Source organism: Mobula birostris, chromosome 7, assembly GCF_030028105.1.
Source record: "Mobula birostris isolate sMobBir1 chromosome 7, sMobBir1.hap1, whole genome shotgun sequence".
Lineage (NCBI taxonomy): Eukaryota > Metazoa > Chordata > Chondrichthyes > Myliobatiformes > Myliobatidae > Mobula > Mobula birostris.
In genome coordinates, this window is record NC_092376.1 from 72016623 (window position 1) to 72035842 (window position 19220).

General features: G+C 47.2%; 1 protein-coding gene across 1 annotated transcript in view; it reads right to left on the reverse strand.

Moving 5' to 3' along the window:
• LOC140200931 (high affinity choline transporter 1-like) overlaps positions 1-19220 on the reverse strand; it is a 48150-nt gene that overhangs the window by 16154 nt on the left and 12776 nt on the right. Inside the window, exon 6 of the mRNA XM_072264578.1 lies at positions 7300-7453. Coding sequence (XP_072120679.1) covers positions 7300-7453 — 154 coding nt within the window. The remainder of the gene's footprint in view (positions 1-7299; positions 7454-19220) is intronic.

A 19220-nucleotide genomic window follows, 5' to 3' on the forward strand; every position in this document is an offset into this window, starting at 1 on the left:
AGGGGAGATCCTAACATCCTTAGAGACTACGGCAGTCTGAGTTCCTGCATAGCCAACCCTATAGAGCAGGGGATGGTGTGCCCAGACTGTAAACCTACAGTTCTCAGTGAGTAGTCTTTGTTATGGAACAGCTCCCTGATAGCATAGCAGCAACTTGCTGGTCCAGAGAGCTACAGCTTTCTCAGAATCAGATCCAGATGACTAAGGCTGGGACTCAACAGAGGCAGGAGCCTGCTCCCTCAGTCCCTATATTTCATTACCAGCACCACTTCTGGGTGTGAAGGATCCAATCACTTCTGAACTAGAAGTAGGGCTGTTCTGGACAGCACACAAAATGCTGGAGGAACTCCCTAGGTCATGCAGCATTATGGAGGGAAATGAACAGTCGACATTTCAGGCCAAGGCCCTGGAACATTGACTGTTTATTTTCCTCCATAGATGCTGCCTGACCCGCTGAGTTCATCCAAAGTTCTGTGCATGTTGAAGATTTCCAGCTCTGTAGAATCTCTTGTGACCCTGGGGCTTTTCTGGCTTTGGACTGTCACCGGAGAGAACATGGGCACCGACTGCTCCATATGCCAACTAATCTCACAGAACCGATCTGACAGGCTAAGCACTGCCCTAAGCATTTCAGTGTGTTTACCCCAGCCTGTTCTTACATACTTCAAAGGCAAGTCTGGAAATCAATTGACTAAACTGTTGTTTGACCTTTCAGAAATTCAGCTGGGGATCTGAGAATCATTCTGTCCTCCATTTTCCATGTGCACCTTGTCAACTCTGCTAAGGCTGAAAAGCCCATCCTGAGGTGAAGTATGAAAAGGCCATACTGCTGATATTATTTTTATATTATTTAATTTTTTAGAGATACGGTGTGGAGCAGGTCCTGCCGGATCAATGAGCCGCACAGTCCTGCAACTCTCCTGTTTAACCCTAACCTAATCACAGAACAATTTACTATGAACAATTAACTACTAACCGGTGTGTCCTTGGAATATGGGAGGAAACCAGAGCACCCGGAGGAAACCCATGCACTCACGGAAAGGACTGTACAAATTCCTTGCTGACCACGTCGGAAATGAACTCTGAACTCTGATGCCCTGAGCTGCAGTAAAGTCGAGCTCACCACTATGCCACTGTGGTCACGGTAGTAAATAAGATTCATATTGCTCTAAATCAGTTGTAGGGAGGTTATTGGAGGGAATTCTGAGGGACAAAATCTTCCTTACTTGGATAGTCAAGGCCTGATCAGGAATAGTCAGCATAGTTTTGTAAGGACATGTCAGAGAAATCTTTTGGAGTTTTTCAAAGAGGTAACGAAGGGGGAAAATTGAGTTTGGGCAGTGAATGTTTGTCTCTATCAACTTTAGTAAGGCCTTCAATAAAGTCCCACATGACAGGCTGAACTGGAAGTTTAGATGGCGTAGGATTTAGGGGAAGCTAGCCACGTGGATTCAAAATTGGCTCAATGATAGGATGTAGATGGCCCGTGTCTAATGGGGTGCCCCAGGGGTCAGTGTTGGGACCTCTGTTATTCATTGTTTATGTAAATTATTTGGTGGTGAATGTACATGGCCCAATTAGCAAGTTTCCTGATGATATTAAATTAGGGGGTCTTGGTGATTGTGAGACAGGTTACAATGAATTGCAAAGAGATATTGATGGCAAAGGGGTTTCAACCTAGAAAAGTGTGAGGTGCTTCAGTTTCCATAGACAAACCAGGGAGGGACATACAGAGAATATCGGGCGCTGACGAGTGTTGTGGAACAGAGCGACCTGGGAGCACAGAGTACAGTTTACTGAAAATGGCCACAAAAGTAGACAGGGCAGTGAAGAAGCTGTTTAACATGTTGCCTTCATCAGTCAAGGCATTGAGTTTAGGTGTATGGACATTATATGCAGTTCCATAAGATGTTGGTATTGCTACACTTGCTGTATTGGCATTGTCCACTCCTTTGATCCCCCTGTTATAGGAAAGCTAGAGGGTGCAGAAGAGATTTATGAGGATGCTGTCTGGACTAGAGGGGTTGAATTATAGGGAGAGTTTGGCCACACTGAATCTTTATTAACTGGAGCGTAGTGAAAAATTGGAACGAGACTCATTCATTAATTAATGTATTTTTTTGGAAATAATGAGGTTTTGAAAAGAATGTTTCAACACACAAAGATCACATCCTGGCTGCCAGTAAACTAACTTCTTTCTTCATTTATAATGACTCATTTCTTGTTGGCCAAACCAAACCTCCAGTGCAATACCTATCTAATCACCATGCCTACACCAGTTGAGGGCAACTCTCCTAGGAATCAACCAGGAATGGTTATCCAGTATCCATAAGATGGTGAAAACTCTGGGTTCTATTGGGAGTGCTATGATAGTTAAAAGGACAGCCTCAGACACAACCTATACAAGCTTACTCATCTTCTTATTGCCAACAGTCAAGGTGAGAAGTCTTTCCGACAATCCATTGCCTGGACCAGGTCCTTATCACATTGATCTTCTGGCTGGGAGAATACAAATTCGAAGGACTTTACAGCAGAAGAAGACACACAATATAGGTAGTCCCTGGGAGTATTTCCATGCCAGCTCCATAGAATAATTTAACCATTGTATAATGTGTGGGATATTGTGGTGCATCTAGTGAATTCATAGTGTCAAAGTTATCTACTAGAGGTTGTAAACAACAGGAATTCTGCAGATGCTGGAAATTCAAGCAACACACATCAAAGTTGCTGGTGAACGCAGCAGGCCAGGCAGCATCTCTAGGAAGGGGTGCAGTTGACGTTTCAGGCCGAGACCCTTCATCAGGACTAACTGAGGGAAGAGTTAGTAAGAGATTTGAAAGTGGGAGGGGGAGGGGGAGATCCAAAATGATAGGAGAAGACAGGAGAGAGAGGGATGGAACCAAGAGCTGGACAGGTGACTGGCAAAGGGGATATGAGAGGATCATGGGACAGGAGGTCCGGGAAGAAAGACAAGTGGGGAGGGGGGGACCCAGAGGATGGGCAAGGGGTATAGTCAGAGGGGCAGAGGCAGAAAAAGGAGAGTGAGAGAAAGAATGTGTGTATAAAAATAAATAACGGATGGGGTACGAGGGGGAGGTGGGGCATTAGCGGAAGTTGGAGAAGTTGATGTTCATGCCATCAGGTTGGAGGCTACCCAGACGGAATATAAGGTGTTGTTCCTCCAACCTGAGTGTGGCTTCATCTTTACAGTAGAGGAGGCCGTGGATGGACATGTCAGAATGGGAATGGGATGTGGAATTGAAATGTGTGGCCACTGGGAGATCCTGCTTTCTCCGGCGGACAGAGCGTAGGTGTTCAGCAAAGCGGTCTCCCAGTCTGCGTCGGGTCTCGCCAATATATAAAAGGCCACATCGGAAGCACCGGACGCAGTATATCACCCCAGTCGACTCACAGGTGAAGTGTCGCCTCACCTGGATGGACTGTTTGGAGCCCTGAATGGTGGTAAGGGAGGAAGTGTAAGGGCATGTGTAGCACTTGTTCCACTTACAAGGATAAGTGCCAGGAGGGAGATCAGTGGGTAGGGATGGGGGGACGAATGAACAAGGGAGTCGCGTAGGGAGCGATCTCTGCGGAAAGGGGGGGGGGGAGGGAAAGATGTGCTTAGTGGTGGGATCCCGTTGGAGGTGGCAGAAGTTACGGAGAATAATATGTTGGACCCGGAGACTGTTGGGGTGGTAGGTGAGGACAAGGGGAACCCTATTCCTAGCGGGGTGGCGGGAGGATGGAGTGAGAGCAGATGTATGTGAAATGGGGGAGATGCGTTTGAGAGCAGAGTTGATAGTGGAGGAAGGGAAGCCCCTTTCTTTAAAAAAGGAGGACATCTCCCTCATCCTGGAATGAAAAGCCTCATCCTGAGAGCAGATGCGGCGGAGATGGAGGAATTGCGAGAAGGGGATGGCATTTTTGCAAGAGACAGGGTGAGAAGAGGAATAGTCCAGATATAGCCGTCTCCGCCTCCGAGCCTACTTCTTCGGCAAGGACTCTTCCACCCCCACCGATGACCCCTTCTCCCGTTTTCAACCCTCCTCTTCTTCATGGACACCCCGCTCTGGTCTTCTGCCTGCTCTGGATCTCCTTATCGCTAACTGCCAACCGTCAACCGTCTCGACTTCACCGCACCTTGTTCCCATTCCAACCTCACTCCTTCGGAACGCTCTGCTCTCCACTCCCTCCGCACTAATCCTAACCTTATTATTAAACCCGCCGATAAGGGGGGTGCTGTTGTAGTCTGGCGTACTGATCTTTACCTTGCCGAGGCACAGCGACAACTCGCGGATACCTCCTCTTATTTACCCCTCGATCGTGACCCCACTAAGGAGCAGCAGGCCATTGTCTCCCACACCATCACTGACTTTATCTGCTCAGGGGATCTCCCATCCACTGCTACCAACCTTATAGTTCCCACACCTCGCACTTCCCGTTTCTACCTCCTACCCAAGATCCACAAACCTGCCTGTCCTGGCAGACCTATTGTCTCAGCTTGCTCCTGCCCCACCGAACTCATTTCTGCATACCTCGACACGGTTTTATCCCCCCTTGTTCAATTCCTTCCTACCTATGTTCGTGACACTTCTCACGCTCTTAAACTTTTTGATGATTTTAAGTTCCCTGGCCCCCACCGCTTTATTTTCACCATGGATGTCCAGTCCCTATATACTTCCATTCCCCATCAGGAAGGTCTCAAAGCTCTACGCTTCTTTTTGGATTCCAGAACGAATCAGTTCCCCTCTACCACCACTCCGCTCCGTCTAGCGGAATTAGTCCTTACTCTTAATAATTTCTCCTTTGGCTCCTCCCACTTCCTCCAAACTAAAGGTGTAGCTATGGGCACCCGTATGGGTCCTAGCTATGCCTGCCTTTTTGTTGGCTTTGTGGAACAATCTATGTTCCGTGCCTATTCTGGTATCTGTCCCCCACTTTTCCTTCGCTACATCGACGAATGCATTGGCGCTGCTTCCTGCACGCATGCTGAGCTCGTTGACTTTATTAATTTTGCCTCCAACTTTCACCCTGCCCTCAAGTTTACCTGGTCCATTTCCGACACCTTCCTCCCCTTTCTAGATCTTTCTGTCTCTGTCTCTGGAGACAGCTTATCCACTGATGTCTACTATAAGCCTACTGACTCTCACAGCTATCTGGACTATTCCTCTTCTCACCCTGTCTCTTGCAAAAATGCCATCCCCTTCTCGCAATTCCTCCATCTCCGCCGCATCTGCTCTCAGGATGAGGCTTTTCATTCCAGGTCAAGGGAGATGTCCTCCTTTTTTAAAGAAAGGGGCTTCCCTTCCTCCACTATCAACTCTGCTCTCAAACGCATCTCCCCCATTTCACATACATCTGCTCTCACTCCATCCTCCTGCCACCCCACTAGGAATAGGGTTCCCCTGGTCCTCACCTACCACCCCACCAGCTTCTGGGTCCAACATATTATTCTCCGTAACTTCTGCCACCTCCAACGGGATCCCACCACTAAGCACATCTTTCCCTCCCCCCCCCCCCCCGCTTTCTGCAGGGATCGCTCCCTACGCGACTCCCTTGTCCATTCGTCCCCCCCATCCCTCCCCACTGATCTCCCTCCTGGCACTTATCTGTGTAAGCGGAACAAGTGCCACACATGCCCTTACACTTCCTCCCTTACCACCATTCAGGGCCCCAAACAGTCCTTCCAGGTGAGGCGACACTTCACCTGTGAGTCGACTGGGGTGATATACTGCATCTGGTGCTCCCGATGTGGCCTTCTATATATCGGCGAGACCCGACGCAGACTGGGAGACCGCTTTGCTGAACACCTACACTCTGTCCGCCAGAGAAAGCAGGATCTCCCAGTGGCCACACATTTTAATTCCACATCCCATTCCCATTCTGATATGACCATCCACGGCCTCCTCTACTGTAAAGATGAAGCCACACTCAAGTTGGAGGAACAACATCTTATATTCCGTTTGGGTAGCCTCCAACCTGATGGCATGAACATCGACTTCTCCAACTTCGGCTAATGCCCCACCTCCCCCTTGTACCCCAACCGTTATTTATTTTTATACACACATTCTTTCTCTCACTCTCCTTTTTCTCCCTCTGTCCCTCTGACTATACCCCTTGCCCATCCTCTGTTTTCTCCCCCCCCCACCCGTCTTTCTCCCTGGGCTTCCTGTCCTATGATCCTCTCATATCCCCTTTGCCAATCACCTGTCCTGCTCTTGGCTCCATCCCTCCCCCTCCTGTCTTCTCCTATCATTTTGGATCTCCCCCTCCCCTTCCCACTTTCAAATCTCTTACTAACTCTTCCTTCAGTTAGTCCTGATGAAGGGTCTTGGCCTGAAACGTCGACTGTACCTTTTCCTAGAGATGCTGCCTGGCCTGCTGCGTTCACCAGCAACTTTGATGTGTGTTACTAGAGGTTGTAGTTCCTTTACCTGCTTTTTTCAGGTTAGTTAATGTGTTGTATAATCTGCTATACTGAGGGTAATTCTGGAAACATACAAAACCACTGCCTACTTTATCAATCTGGTAGAGAGAATAAACACACTTTGAATTTGCTACTTTATCAATTTTCTCTCAAACCATCACAGGAGTCACTTACACTATTTACTCTATCCAGATCTCCAAGCCAGAATAAGCTTGCCTGTAGTGCCTGGATCTTGTGGTGGCGGACCAAGGAATTCAGAATGCAGTTTGGCAGTTTTGGCATGACTGCTCTCCATTACTTGCCCAGCTTCTGAAAATTGTTCGGCTGGTGGTGAAAAGTTTCTTGTGGGAATCTAAAATTATTTCAGTAATTCATTACAACTCAACTTAATGCTTAACATGATAGGAATAACACTTGCTGAGCCCACAGGAAACTACTGAGTGCTACATGTCTTTAGATCCTACGACAACAACTTTCCTACCCTCACCTGACTCAGCAGAGGAGGAAGAAGAGGACGATGAGGATGAATGTTAAGTGTCACTATGTGGGGGTGGAGGCTGTGTCTTTTGCTCACTAACAATATGCTGATCCGATGCTTTCTGGTGGATTCAGCTCTTGTTGGCCAGAAGTCCTGTGAATTAAAAAGGACTATTTTTGGTTTGAATGATTACAATGTCCTGTATTTGGACTTTGTATTAATTCAAATCGCTCCAAATATCACTCAGAATCTACAAGGCAATACATAGAATAGATATAATATCTTATGAGTGGTTGTTAGCTCTTTCAAATTAACATGTGTTAAGGATTTAAGTGCATCTTGTACAAAATAATTTTCTCTGAGTAATGTATCACATAGTGTTTCAATAGTTTACCTGTAGATAGAGCGACTGCTCCAATAATGATGGAAGGGAAGGACAATGTGAAGCAGAAAACACTGGCTACGTAAGACATCTTTCTTGCTTGAGAAATTGATGATGCTGCAAGAACTCGCTGAAAGTACACTTGCCAAGGAATACTTCCCAAACTCTGCAGGGAATTAATGAGAAGCCAACATTTCAGAACAAAACAAATTATCCAATCAATTACTTAGCAATGATGCTTTCAATCAAGGAAAGAATGCTAATAGAATGGTTTCATCACGATATTGCAAATATAATTTCGGATAAAGTCATGGAGTCAGAGCAAAAGTACAGCAAAGAAACAGGCCCTTCATATAACCATATAACAATTACAGCACGGAAACAGGCCATCTCTGCTGTTCTAGTCCGTGCTGAACTCTTACTCTCACCTAGTCCCACCGACCTGCACTCAGCCCATAACCCTCCATTCCTTTCCTGTCCATATATCTATCCAATTTAACTTTAAACGACAACATAGAATCTGCCTCAACCACTTCTGCTGGAAGCTCATTCCACACAGCTACCACTCTCTGAGTAAAGAAGTTCCCCCTCATGATACCCCTAAACTACTCTCCTCTAATTCTCAACCCATGCCCTCTTGTTTGAATCTTCCCCACTCTCAATGGAAAAAGTCTAACCATGTCAACTCTATCAATCCCCCTCATAATTTTAAACACCTCTATCAATTCCTCCTCAACCTTCTACAGTCCAAAGAATAAAGACCTAACTTGTTCAACCTTTCTCTGTAATTTAGGGGATGAAACCCAGGCAATGTTTTAGTAAACCTCCTCTGTACTCTCTCAATTTTATTGACAACATTCCTATAATTTGGTGACCAGAACTGTACTCAATACTCCAGATTTGGCCTTACCAATGCCTTGTACAATTTTAACATTACATCCCAACTCCTATACTCAGTGCTCTGATTAATAAAGGCCAGTATACCAAAAGCTTTCTTCACCACCCTATCCACATGAGATTCCACCTTCAGGGAACTATGCACCATTATTCCTAGATCCCTCTGTTCTAAAGCATTCTTCAATGCCCTACCATTTACCATGTATGTCCTATTTTGATTAGTTCCACCAAAACGTAGCACCTCACATTTTTCAGCATTAAAATCCATCTGCCATCTTTCAGCCCACTCTTCTAACTGTCCTAAATCTCTCTGCAAGTTTTGAAAACCTACCTCATCATCTACAACACCACCTATCTTAGTATCATCTGTATACTTACTAATCCAATTTACCACCCTATCATCCAGATCATTAATATATATGACAAACAACATTGGACCCAGTACAGATCCCTGAGGCACACCGCTACACACCGTCCTCCAATCTGACACACAGTTATCCACCACCACTCTCTGGCGTCTCCCATCTAGCCACTGCTGAATCCATTTTACTACTTCCATATTAATGCCTAACGATTGAACCTTCCTAACTAACCTTCCATGTGGAACCTTGTCAAAGGCCTTACTGAAGTCCATATAGACAACATCCACCGTTTTACCCTCATCAAAAAATTCAATAAGATTTGTCAAACATGACCTTCCACGCACAAATCCATGTTGATTGTTCCTAATCAGACCCTGTCTATCCAGAAAATTATATATACCATCTCTAAGAATACTTTCCATCAATTTACCCACCACTGACGTCAAACTCACAGGCTGATAATTGCCAGGTTTACTCTTAGAACCCTTTTTAAACAGTGGAACCACATGAGCAATATGCCAATCCTCCGGCACCATCCCTGTTTCTAATGACGTTTGAAATATTTCTGTCAGAGCCCCTGCTATTTCTACACTAACTTCCCTCGAAGTCCTAGGGAATATCTTGTCCGGACCCGGAGACTTATCAGCTTTTTCTTCCTTAAAAGCGCCAGTACTTCCTCTTCTTTAATTGTCATACTTTCCATAACTACCCAACTTGTTTCCTTTACCTTACACAATTCAATATTCTTCTCCTTTAGTGAATACCGAAGAAAAAAAATTGTTCAAAATCTCCCCCATCTCTTTTGGCTCCGCACATAGCCGTCCACTCTGACTCTCCAAGGGACCAATTTTATCCCTCACTATCCTTTTGCCACTAACATAACTGTAGAAACCCTTTGGATTTATTTTCACCTTACTTGCCAAAGCAGCCTCGTATCTTCTTTTAGCTTTTCTAATTTCTTTCTGAAGATTCTTTTTACATTCTTTATATTCCTTGAGCACCTCATTAACTCCAAGCTGCCTATATTTATTGAAGATCCCTCTCTTTTTCTGAACCAAGTTTCTAATATCTCTTGAAAACCTTTGGCCCATCTTAACTCCCAACTCCCATCAACCTGCACCATGTCTGACCTGAGCATTTCTTTTACATCCTAGGTGTGTCCCTATCATAGGTGACTCCTTCTGCTGGGGTCTGGATTATCCACCCTGGTGGTCAGCAACTATGCCAGGACAGGTCAGGTGGTGGACATATCATTGGAGGTTCCCACCAACCACCAAACATCCTACATCCTAAGCACTCTGTGTGCTGTTCACATCAGTCCTTACTGAGTTCTTGTGGAGCTTGGGATCTCTCAACCTTTGTGATGGTAGACAGCACCTGCTACCAGTAATTTAGAGGGCAGCAAATTCTATGGCACACTTGGACTGCTGAATGTGGGATTTCCTCTGCTGAGGTCAGAACCATGAAGGAGTATAATCTCTGACTGACCTTAGGACTCTGGGCAGTTGTGTGGATGCGTGAAGCTTGAGATAAAAGAATAGCAAGTTTCATCAGAGCTGTTATCTCTCTCCATTTTCTATTATTTAAAACCTATTTAGACAATTCCTAGGAAGATAAGATTAGTTAATAATGAGCTTGTTGCAAGGATGTGGCTGGGGATGAACCCAAGTGCAGGACACAGATGCTGAGGCAGAGTCGTTAGGCGTAGCACCTCTGCGAACGGGGGGCCGATGTCCGGGAGATGATGCGAAGCTTAGAACTAATAGTTCTCAGGAATAGGAAACAAGGTTTGCTCTCACAAGAGTCAACCAATGAACTGGCAGCTTCTTGCTGTGGTCATTGGGTTCTTATCCTGCCATTTGATGGGAAGTGGGTGCGTGTAGTTAGTGATGCCTGGGAATGATTGGAATCTAAATGAGGTGATTGAGGCCCAAATCTTGAGGCAAATGGCAAGGTGGGGGATTGCCAGATGGGACCATGACAGTACCCCCCCTCAATGGGAGCCTCCAGGTGATCCTCCTGACCTGTCCGGATGGTCTCCTTGAAAATCCTGGATGAGGGAAGGGTGTAGGATGAAGGAGCGGGGGACCCAGGAACGCTCTTCTGGACTGTACCTTTCCCAGCCCACCAGATATTGGAGACCATGCCCCGACGGTGCACACCTAGTAGTCGTCGGACGGTGTATGCTGGATGGTTGTTGATGATATGGGCAGGTGGGGGAGTCTCGGCAGGGGGACACAACGGGCTGATGGAAACTGGCTTTAACTGAGACACATAAAAGGTTGGGTGGATGAGCATGGATCTAGGCAGCTTTAGGCTGACCACTGTGGGATTGATTACTCTTTCAACCTTGAATGGTCCCAGGAAGCGAGGGACGAGTTTTCTATGTTCGTTCTTGAGCGGGATGTTCCTTGGAGGCCAGCCACACCATCTGCCCAGGGTGGTACTCCGGCGCCGGGATGCGGTGTCGGTCGGCTGTCTTCTTATTTCGATTGGTTGATTTGAGTAGGGCCGTGCGCGTCTCCTCCTAATTCTCAAGGCACCGATCAATATGGTCCTGAACTGACGGTACTGCAATCTCCTCTACTTGTGTGGGGAACAGCGGGGGTTGGTACCCAAGGGAGCACTCGAACGGAGACCTCCCAATGGCAGAGCTCACCAGAGAGTTGTGGGTGTACTCAACCCATGGGAGGTGGTCGCTCCAGGTCGATGGGTTGTTTGCCATTACGCAACGAAGCGTCGCCTCCAGGTCTTGGTTTGCCCGTTCTGTCTGCCTGTTTGTCTGGGGGTGGAAGCCAGATGACAGGCTGACCGATGCACCCAAGGCTTGGCAGAAGGCCTTCCGTACTTGCGAGACAAACTGGGGACCTCGATTGGAGACGATGTCTGCGGGGATTCCGTGGAGGCGGAAGACGTGGCGGACGAGAAGATCTGCGGTCTCCTGAGAGGAAGGAGGTTTAGGGAGGGCCACAAAGTGCACCGTCTTAGAGAATTGGTCTACCACGGTGAGGACTGTGGTGTTTCTCCGGGAAGTGGGGTAGACCGGTGATGAAGTTTAAGGCGATGTGTGACCAGGGGCGACCAGGGACAGGTAGAGGATGAAGTAGCCCCGCGGGTAGTCGATGAGAGACTTTTCCCCAGGCACAGATGGAACAAGCTGAGACATAAGAACGGGTGTCCCCCTCCATGGACAGCCAGCAAAAGTGCCTCCTCAGGAGAGCCAGGGTCCGATCACTCCTGGGGTGGCAGGAGAACCAGGATGTGTGCCCCCATTGGAGAACCTGGGACCTGACGGAGGCGGGCACGTACAGGCGATTGCCGGGTCCATTGCCAGGGTGGGGGTCGTCCAGCTGGGCTTCCTTTACTTTAGCCTTGATCTCCCAAGTGAGGGTGGCAACCACGCAGGAAGGTGGGAGGATAGTCTCAGGACTGGAAGTGTCATCCTTGGAGTCATACTGGCGGGACAGCACGTCCGGCTTCCCGTTCTTGGATCCTGGACGGTACGTGAGGGTAAACCTGAACCGGCCAAAGAATAATGCCCAACGGGCCTGGCGAGAATTCAGGTCTGGATATATTCAAGGTTCTTATGGTCTGTCCAGATGATAAACGGGTGTTCCACCCCCTCCAACCAGTGTCTCCATTCTTCCAATGCCAGTTTGACTGCCAGTAGCTCCCGGTTCCCCACGTCGTAATTTCGTTCAGCGGGAGACAGTCGGTGAGAGAAGAAGGCACAGGGATGTAGTTTCTGATCTGGGCCCAAACGTTGGGACAGTACGGCTCCCACCCCGGAGTCGGAGGCATCAACCTCCACAATGAATTGACAAGAGGGGTCTGGTTGAATCAGAACAGGAGCAGACATGAATCACTCTTTTTTTTTCCGCGAATGCTGAGTCCGCCTCGGAGTTCCAAAGGAAAGGTGTGGCAGCTGAGGTAAGTCGGGTCAGAGGAGCCGCCACCTGACTGTAGTTTCTGATGAACCGGCGATAGAAGCTTCACAAACCCCAGGAACCGTTGGAGTTTCTTGCGGTCCGTGGGTTTGGGCCACTCCGTCACAGCCCGGATCTTCTCAGGATCAGCTCTCACCTGTCCGGTCTCGATGATATAACCTAGGAAGCTGACCGAGGGGACGTGGAATTCGCACTTCTCCGCCTTTACGAATAACTTATTCTCTCCCAGTCTCTGCAGGACTTGACCGACATGAAGAACGTGTTGTTGGGGACTGCTGGAAAAGATTAGGATGTCATCCAGATAGACAAACACAAAGCGGTTAATAAAGTCTCTTAGTACATCGTTAATCAAGGCTGAAAGACTGCAGGGGCGTTGGTGAGGCCAAAAGGCATGACCAAGTACTCGAAGCGGCCTAAGGGGGTATTGAATGCCGTCTCCCACTTGTCCCCCTCCCTTACTCGGACCAGATGGCAGGCACTTCGTAGGTCCAGCTTCCAGAAGATGGCGGCTCCGTGAAGTGGTTCGAACGCAGAACTTATCAGAGGCAGTGGGTACTTGTTCTTTATGGTTATCTGATTTAGGCCTTGGTAGTCGATGCAGGGACATAGAGAACCATTCTTCTTCCCCACAAAGAAGAACCCTGCGCCCACCGGGGAGGATGAGGGTCGGATGATGCCCGCCACGAGAGATTCACTGATGTAACCCTCCATCGCTTCCCTCTCCGGCCGGGACAAGATATACAGCCGACTGGTGGGCAGAGGAGCTCCGGGGTGAAGGTTGATAGCACAATCGTATGGTCAGTGTGGAGGCAGGGAAAGGGCACGTTGTTTACTAAGCACGTGTCCCAGGTTGTGGTATTCCACTGGAACCCTGGACAAGTCAAGGGGTTCAAATACAGGTGAGGTCGAGGTGGTTTTCACAGGGGAAAGGGCCGACTGCAGACAGGTGGTGTGACAAAATGGACTCCAGCTGGCTATCCTCCCGGTGGACCAATCAATGCAAGGGTTGTGGCGGCTCAACCATGGGTACCCAAGAACTATTGGGGCTAGAGGGGAGGAGATCAAGTTAAATTGTACCTGAGAGAATCAAAGACAGTGGTGGGGTACAGTGAGTGATTTGGGCCAGAAGTCTTCTGTTCAGTGCCCAGGCTTCCAAAGGGGTAGTCAATGGCTCTCGAGGAATTCCGGCCTGGGTTGCTATATCTTCATCCAACAGATTCCCCTCAGCACCGGAGTCTATCAAGGCAGACACGGACAGGGACTGTTGGTTGTAGCTTACAGTGGCTTGGACTTGCATCCGGGATTGGGGGACAGAAGGGAATGTGGTCTGACTCACCAGGGTCTCCCTTTCTACTGGGGAGCCCTCCCCTTTTGGCCAAAGGGAACAGGTGTCACGAAAATGGCCAGACTGACTGTAATAGAAACAACTCCCTGCTCTTAATCTCCGGAGCCGCTTGGAGGGAGAAGGACGGCTCCATCCCAGCTGCATTGGTCCCTCCCCTGGGGCGGTGGAAACGGCCGGGCCGGATGCTATTCTAGGAGTGGGAGGAGGAGAGAGGTTAGGTCTGGGAGTAGATGGTAAAGCATGCTGTGGGTGGCCAAAGGACAACCGGTTCTCTCCCTCTGTCGTTCTCAGAGTCAGTTGTCCAGCCTGGTGGCTAGGGAGATCAATGAATCCAGGCTGTTAGTGTCATCCCTAGCCGCCAACTCGTCCTTTACCTTGTCACAGAGGCCTTGCCGGAATACCTCCTGGAGTGTCTCATCATTCCAGCCCGAGTCGGCCGCTTGCATCCGGAACTCCTCGGAGTATTCGGTAACACTACGTGAGCCTTGGAGGGTGAGTAGCCGCTTAGCGGCATCTTTACCATGGACGGGATGGTCAAACATCTTCCTTATTTCTGAGATGAAGGTGGGGAAGGAAGAGCAGGTCTCTGGCTGATTATCCCAAATCTCGGTGGCCCACACTAAGGCATTTCCTCGTAACAACCCCATAATGTAAGCTATTTTAGATCTGTCCGTGGCGTATGTGGATGGCTGCTGCTCGAACACCAGGGAGCATTGTAGCAGAAAAGCCTGGCACTTCCCCAGATCTCCGGCGTGGGGTTCTGGTTCAGGAATGCGCGGCTCCCTTAGCGGACGTGTTGTTGATGCCTCAGGCGTCGCCACCACAAACTGTCTGGGCTGGTCAGACGGAGTTCCCGGAGTCGACGGGGTAAGATGGGTGGATACTTGGTCGACCTGTTCACTGACCTTTCTTACGTCTACTAACAGGCAACGGAGGTTTTCCATGACTTCCCGGAGCAGCTGATCGTGCAAGCCCAATAGGGAGCCCTGACTGGCGAGGGCTCGTTGCAGAGGATTCATGTCCGCTGGGTTCATGTTGGCCAGTTCGTTCTGTTGCAAGGACATGGCTGGGGACGAACCCAAGTGCAGGACACAGATGCTGAGGCAGAGCCGTTAGGTGTAGCACCTCCGCGAACAGGGAGCTGATATCCAGGAGACGATGAGAAGCTTAGAACTAACAGTTCTCAGGAATAGGAAACAAGATTTGCTCTCACAAGAGTCGACCAACAAACTGGCAGCTTCTTGCTGTGCTCGCAGGGTTTTTATCCTGCCGTTTGATGGGAAGCAGGTGCATGTAGTTAGTGATACCTGGGAATGATTGGAATCTAAATGAGGTGATCGAGGCCCAAATCTTGAGGCAAATGGCAAGGTGGGGGATTGCCAGACGGGACCATGACAGAGCTAACCAAGCAGAGGTATCTTGAGCAAAAACTTTACACGGAGATGATATTTTTAATACATTATCAGTGGAGAAAATGACCAGTCTTGTGGGGAGCTTGGAGAGGAGGGAGCGAGGTAAAGGAATGGAGCATGCTGTGATCATGTACACAGAAGATCTGACCCAAGCTTTCAGCTCCCCATGCTGCTCTGGAGAAGACCTCTCTACACAGCAACCTGACTGGTGAATGTAGCACAACTTCACCATGGTGAAGCTCTGGCTCTGTCCTTCAGCAGTACTGTAAATAGATGAGGTCACTGATTCTTCTGTGATACTACAAAACGCAAGCACAATTCTCCATTCACCAACTTACGTTCTCTCCGATGCCATCAAACTGGATCAAAATGGAAAATGAAAGCAAGCACAAAATAAACATTGCAAACAGGATCTATAAGGGACACCATACCGCACTTCAGAGTAACAATCAACTCAGAGGTATAACAAATCATGGGGTGAAAGACTTGGCTTCAGCTACCCTCACCTTTGTTTAGGTGGAAGTACTCTAGGATGGTCAGCTAACAATGGTGTTGGGCTTTCAGAACTGCAGAAATCTGAGCAACAGCAGGGACACTGGTGACACCCTAGGCGGCGGCCACTGGTTTGCACTCCGGGGAGTCACTGTTACTGCACAGAGTGTTACCCCAACAATGTTAGTCAGATCAGAAGCTGACTGGACTACTCAGCAGATGATGAACAGATCTCCATGTTCATGGAGACTTACTGGATCCCTCAAGAGTACTGTGAGGTAGGCCCTTCCAAGGAGCTGTGGAGTGGCGGAGGAGGAGAAAGCGAGACAGGAAGAAGAGGATGATAGACAAGAAGAGGAACCACTTATTGGAGGTAAATTAAACAAGAGGACATCGATTTAGGGTAAGAGGAGAGCGATTTAGAGAACTTGAGGAGACCGTTTTCACCCAGAGAGATGACTACCTGGAAAAAAACACTACCAGAGGGAGTGATGGAAGCAGAGTAACGGACATTATTTAAGAGATGTCTAGAAGAGCACTTGAATCACTGAGGTTTTGAAGGCTACCTGCTGGAAGATGGAATTAGTCTAGATGGGTGCCCAGTGATCAGAGTGGTCAGGCTGGGCTGACCAGCCTGCTTCCACATAAGTGACTCTGTGACTACGAGGAGCTCGTCAAAGAATAAAAGAAGCAGAAAGAGTTGGGAGTAATGTTGAGAACCATTCTTCTGGTGGTTCCGTCAGAGATTAAGCAACTGTGCAATTTAATGAGAACATACAAAACAGACGCAGAATTAAGTCATTCGATCTCTTGGGCTTGTTCCAATAGCACTACTTTCCTGGAATAACCCAATATTTCTTCATTCCCTTAATTATTGAAAAACGTATTGATGTCAGTATTAGATATACTGATCCTTCAGAGCCCTCTTCAAAATTCTAAATAGTCACTCTCCTCTAGGTGAATAAATGCTACTCTAATTCTGCAGCTTACTACTGCTACTAAGCAGCGTACTCCCTAATGTTTGGCGGTTGCTGATTTCCAGTTGACGAGACTGCAGACAGACTTACAAGATGGTCCTGAGCAGCTTTATTGGAAGGGCTGATTCAGGCTGCATCACCTTGTCATGGAGAAATGCTCATTCCCTGTCAGTTCACTGCTGCTGGCCTTTGACTGTGCTAAATTTTCCTTCAAGAGAAACAGCTGTGAGCTCTATTATGCTGAGGGAAAATGCACACGGTGGTGCAATAGCTGACAGTGTGTGCAAGCTGTGAGATAAGGAATTAGGCACAGAGTGTTAGTGTGTTGGGAAGTTGGCAGCTTGGTTAGGTACCTGATTGATCAAGAAGGTTGGTAAATGAGAGACAGAGAATCATGGGTGATAGTGTATTTCATGGCTTAGAGGACTTGATGATGTATTCATTGAGCTTGTCTGTGTGATCGTTAAACATCTTGTGACACTGTATCTATGTGCTGGCAGCTTCATTTTTCTCACCACTTCTTGACTATGTGCCTGAAGGCTTTCCTGCCCCTTTCTTGGCACAGAACTTTTCTCTTCCTCTCCACCTCATCCACCAAAGCCCCAGGGTTGCTTTGGAAAATCAATACACCAATTTGCATCCATGGTCAGTCATCCCTTCCAATAGCTGCAGAGCAGTACCCAAACACCATTGTAACCAAAAGCTTTTAGGGGTGCAGGTAGGCTTAACGAACGTCGGGTTGTGTCAGATCCTGCCATTAAGTATTGTTCATAAATGTTACATTAGGATGGTTGCTCTTGCCCATTTGCTTAGGAAATCTCTTTGGGAGCTCCTCAGGATTATCTCCCGTTTCCTTGTCCTTTCTGTTAACCTTCATGTAAAGTACACCGTGCCACTTTCTTGGCCTCCTCCAGCCCCTGTACTCTGTTGTGGCAACATTGACACCAAGTGTCCTGCTCTTTCTTTCATTTCCATGTTCTGAACTCAGGGCAGCCTTGCATTTAACTAGGCAAACCTTATTGTTTGTTCCAGTTTAAGATGATGCTGATGAATCTCAGTGACTTCTGGCTGGTGGTCAATGAAACAAAGAAAACAAGCAAATAATCTGTAAATCACTCTTTTTTTCCAGTAAATGATAAATCACAAATAATAGCCTGTAACTTCCCTTTGGAATTGGAGGCAATTCGATGTTGCAGAATTGAGGTGAGGCGAGGCAGCGGGCCCATAGCCGAGAATGAGGAAGACCTGAGGTCCAATCGATTTAAGTGCTGTTCGAATCGGAAAGGTTGGGTATGAGTTGAATCAATGTGGCAGGGTCCGAACTCCAGAGCATATTGACGTGTTTGAACCCAAAGTTTGGACGGCGATTTAGCTGCTGGGCCAAATTGAAAAGATCAAGGTGTCGGGACCCGAGGTGAAGGACGGGCTGGTTCAGCTCACTCCTCGACTCTGCGCTGAATTAAGAGTCTGTGGATGGACTCTCTTCTTGGATTTCAGTTCAGAACAGTATTTGCTTGCAATTGTTTGCATGATTTCTTTCTTTTCCTCTGCACATTGGGTGTTAAATCATCTTCTTAATGGGTTCTTTTGGGTTTCTTTGTTTGGCGGCTGCCTGTTAGGAGATGAATCTCAAGGTTGTATAATGTATACATAGTTTGATAATAAATGTATTTTGAAATTTGAACTTCATTGCAGTTAATATATTTTATGGCATTGATCTCTCCTTTAACTTCCTGTACCTCATTTTCCATAGTTATAATTCTTCAAACATACTCATTAGCAGTTTGTTTTTACATCTTTTAATTCTTCAAGTTTATCTGGCTCAGCACAGTTTATTAACCAGCGATATATTTAGTGGCTAATTTTAAAAATCACTTTTACTAGGAGTTTCAATTTTATATTGCAGGCACTTCATTATTTACCGAAGTGTTCTCTTTCAAACCAGTTCCTCTTCATTCCATAATTCTCTATTTGCTTACCCTTTAAACCTGTGGCTGACAGTCAGGCTCTGTGCCAAAGCATTTGGGATTTATTAATTAAGTTTTCTTTTCTACTGCTCTATTACATATACTACCTGGTTGCTGAAAATGCACTTGAGAAACTTTGGAGAAGTGAGCTCCTAACTGCATTGATAACCTGTAATGTGGAAACCCATGAAGCGGGTTATCAGTGTTCCATTGTTTAAATACTTTCTCTTTGTTTTCACAGCATAATATTTATGATTTTCAGTGAAATCTGTGACCTGAGAAGATGCATGCCTCTGCTAAATTCTATGGTGCATGATAAATGCTATTCCCACTTATTTCGTATCTGTCCTCTGCAGATGGTAGAATCATGATGGCTCATATGATTAAAAATAAAATAATTCTTATGACCCAGTATATTTGCAATGATGGGTTCCCATATGAAGTTAGATTTATATTCATACAGGAACATTGCTTACATTACTCTGAAGCTTTGACTCAAGAAGGATCCCAGGGGCATTAAAACCTGTGAGTACA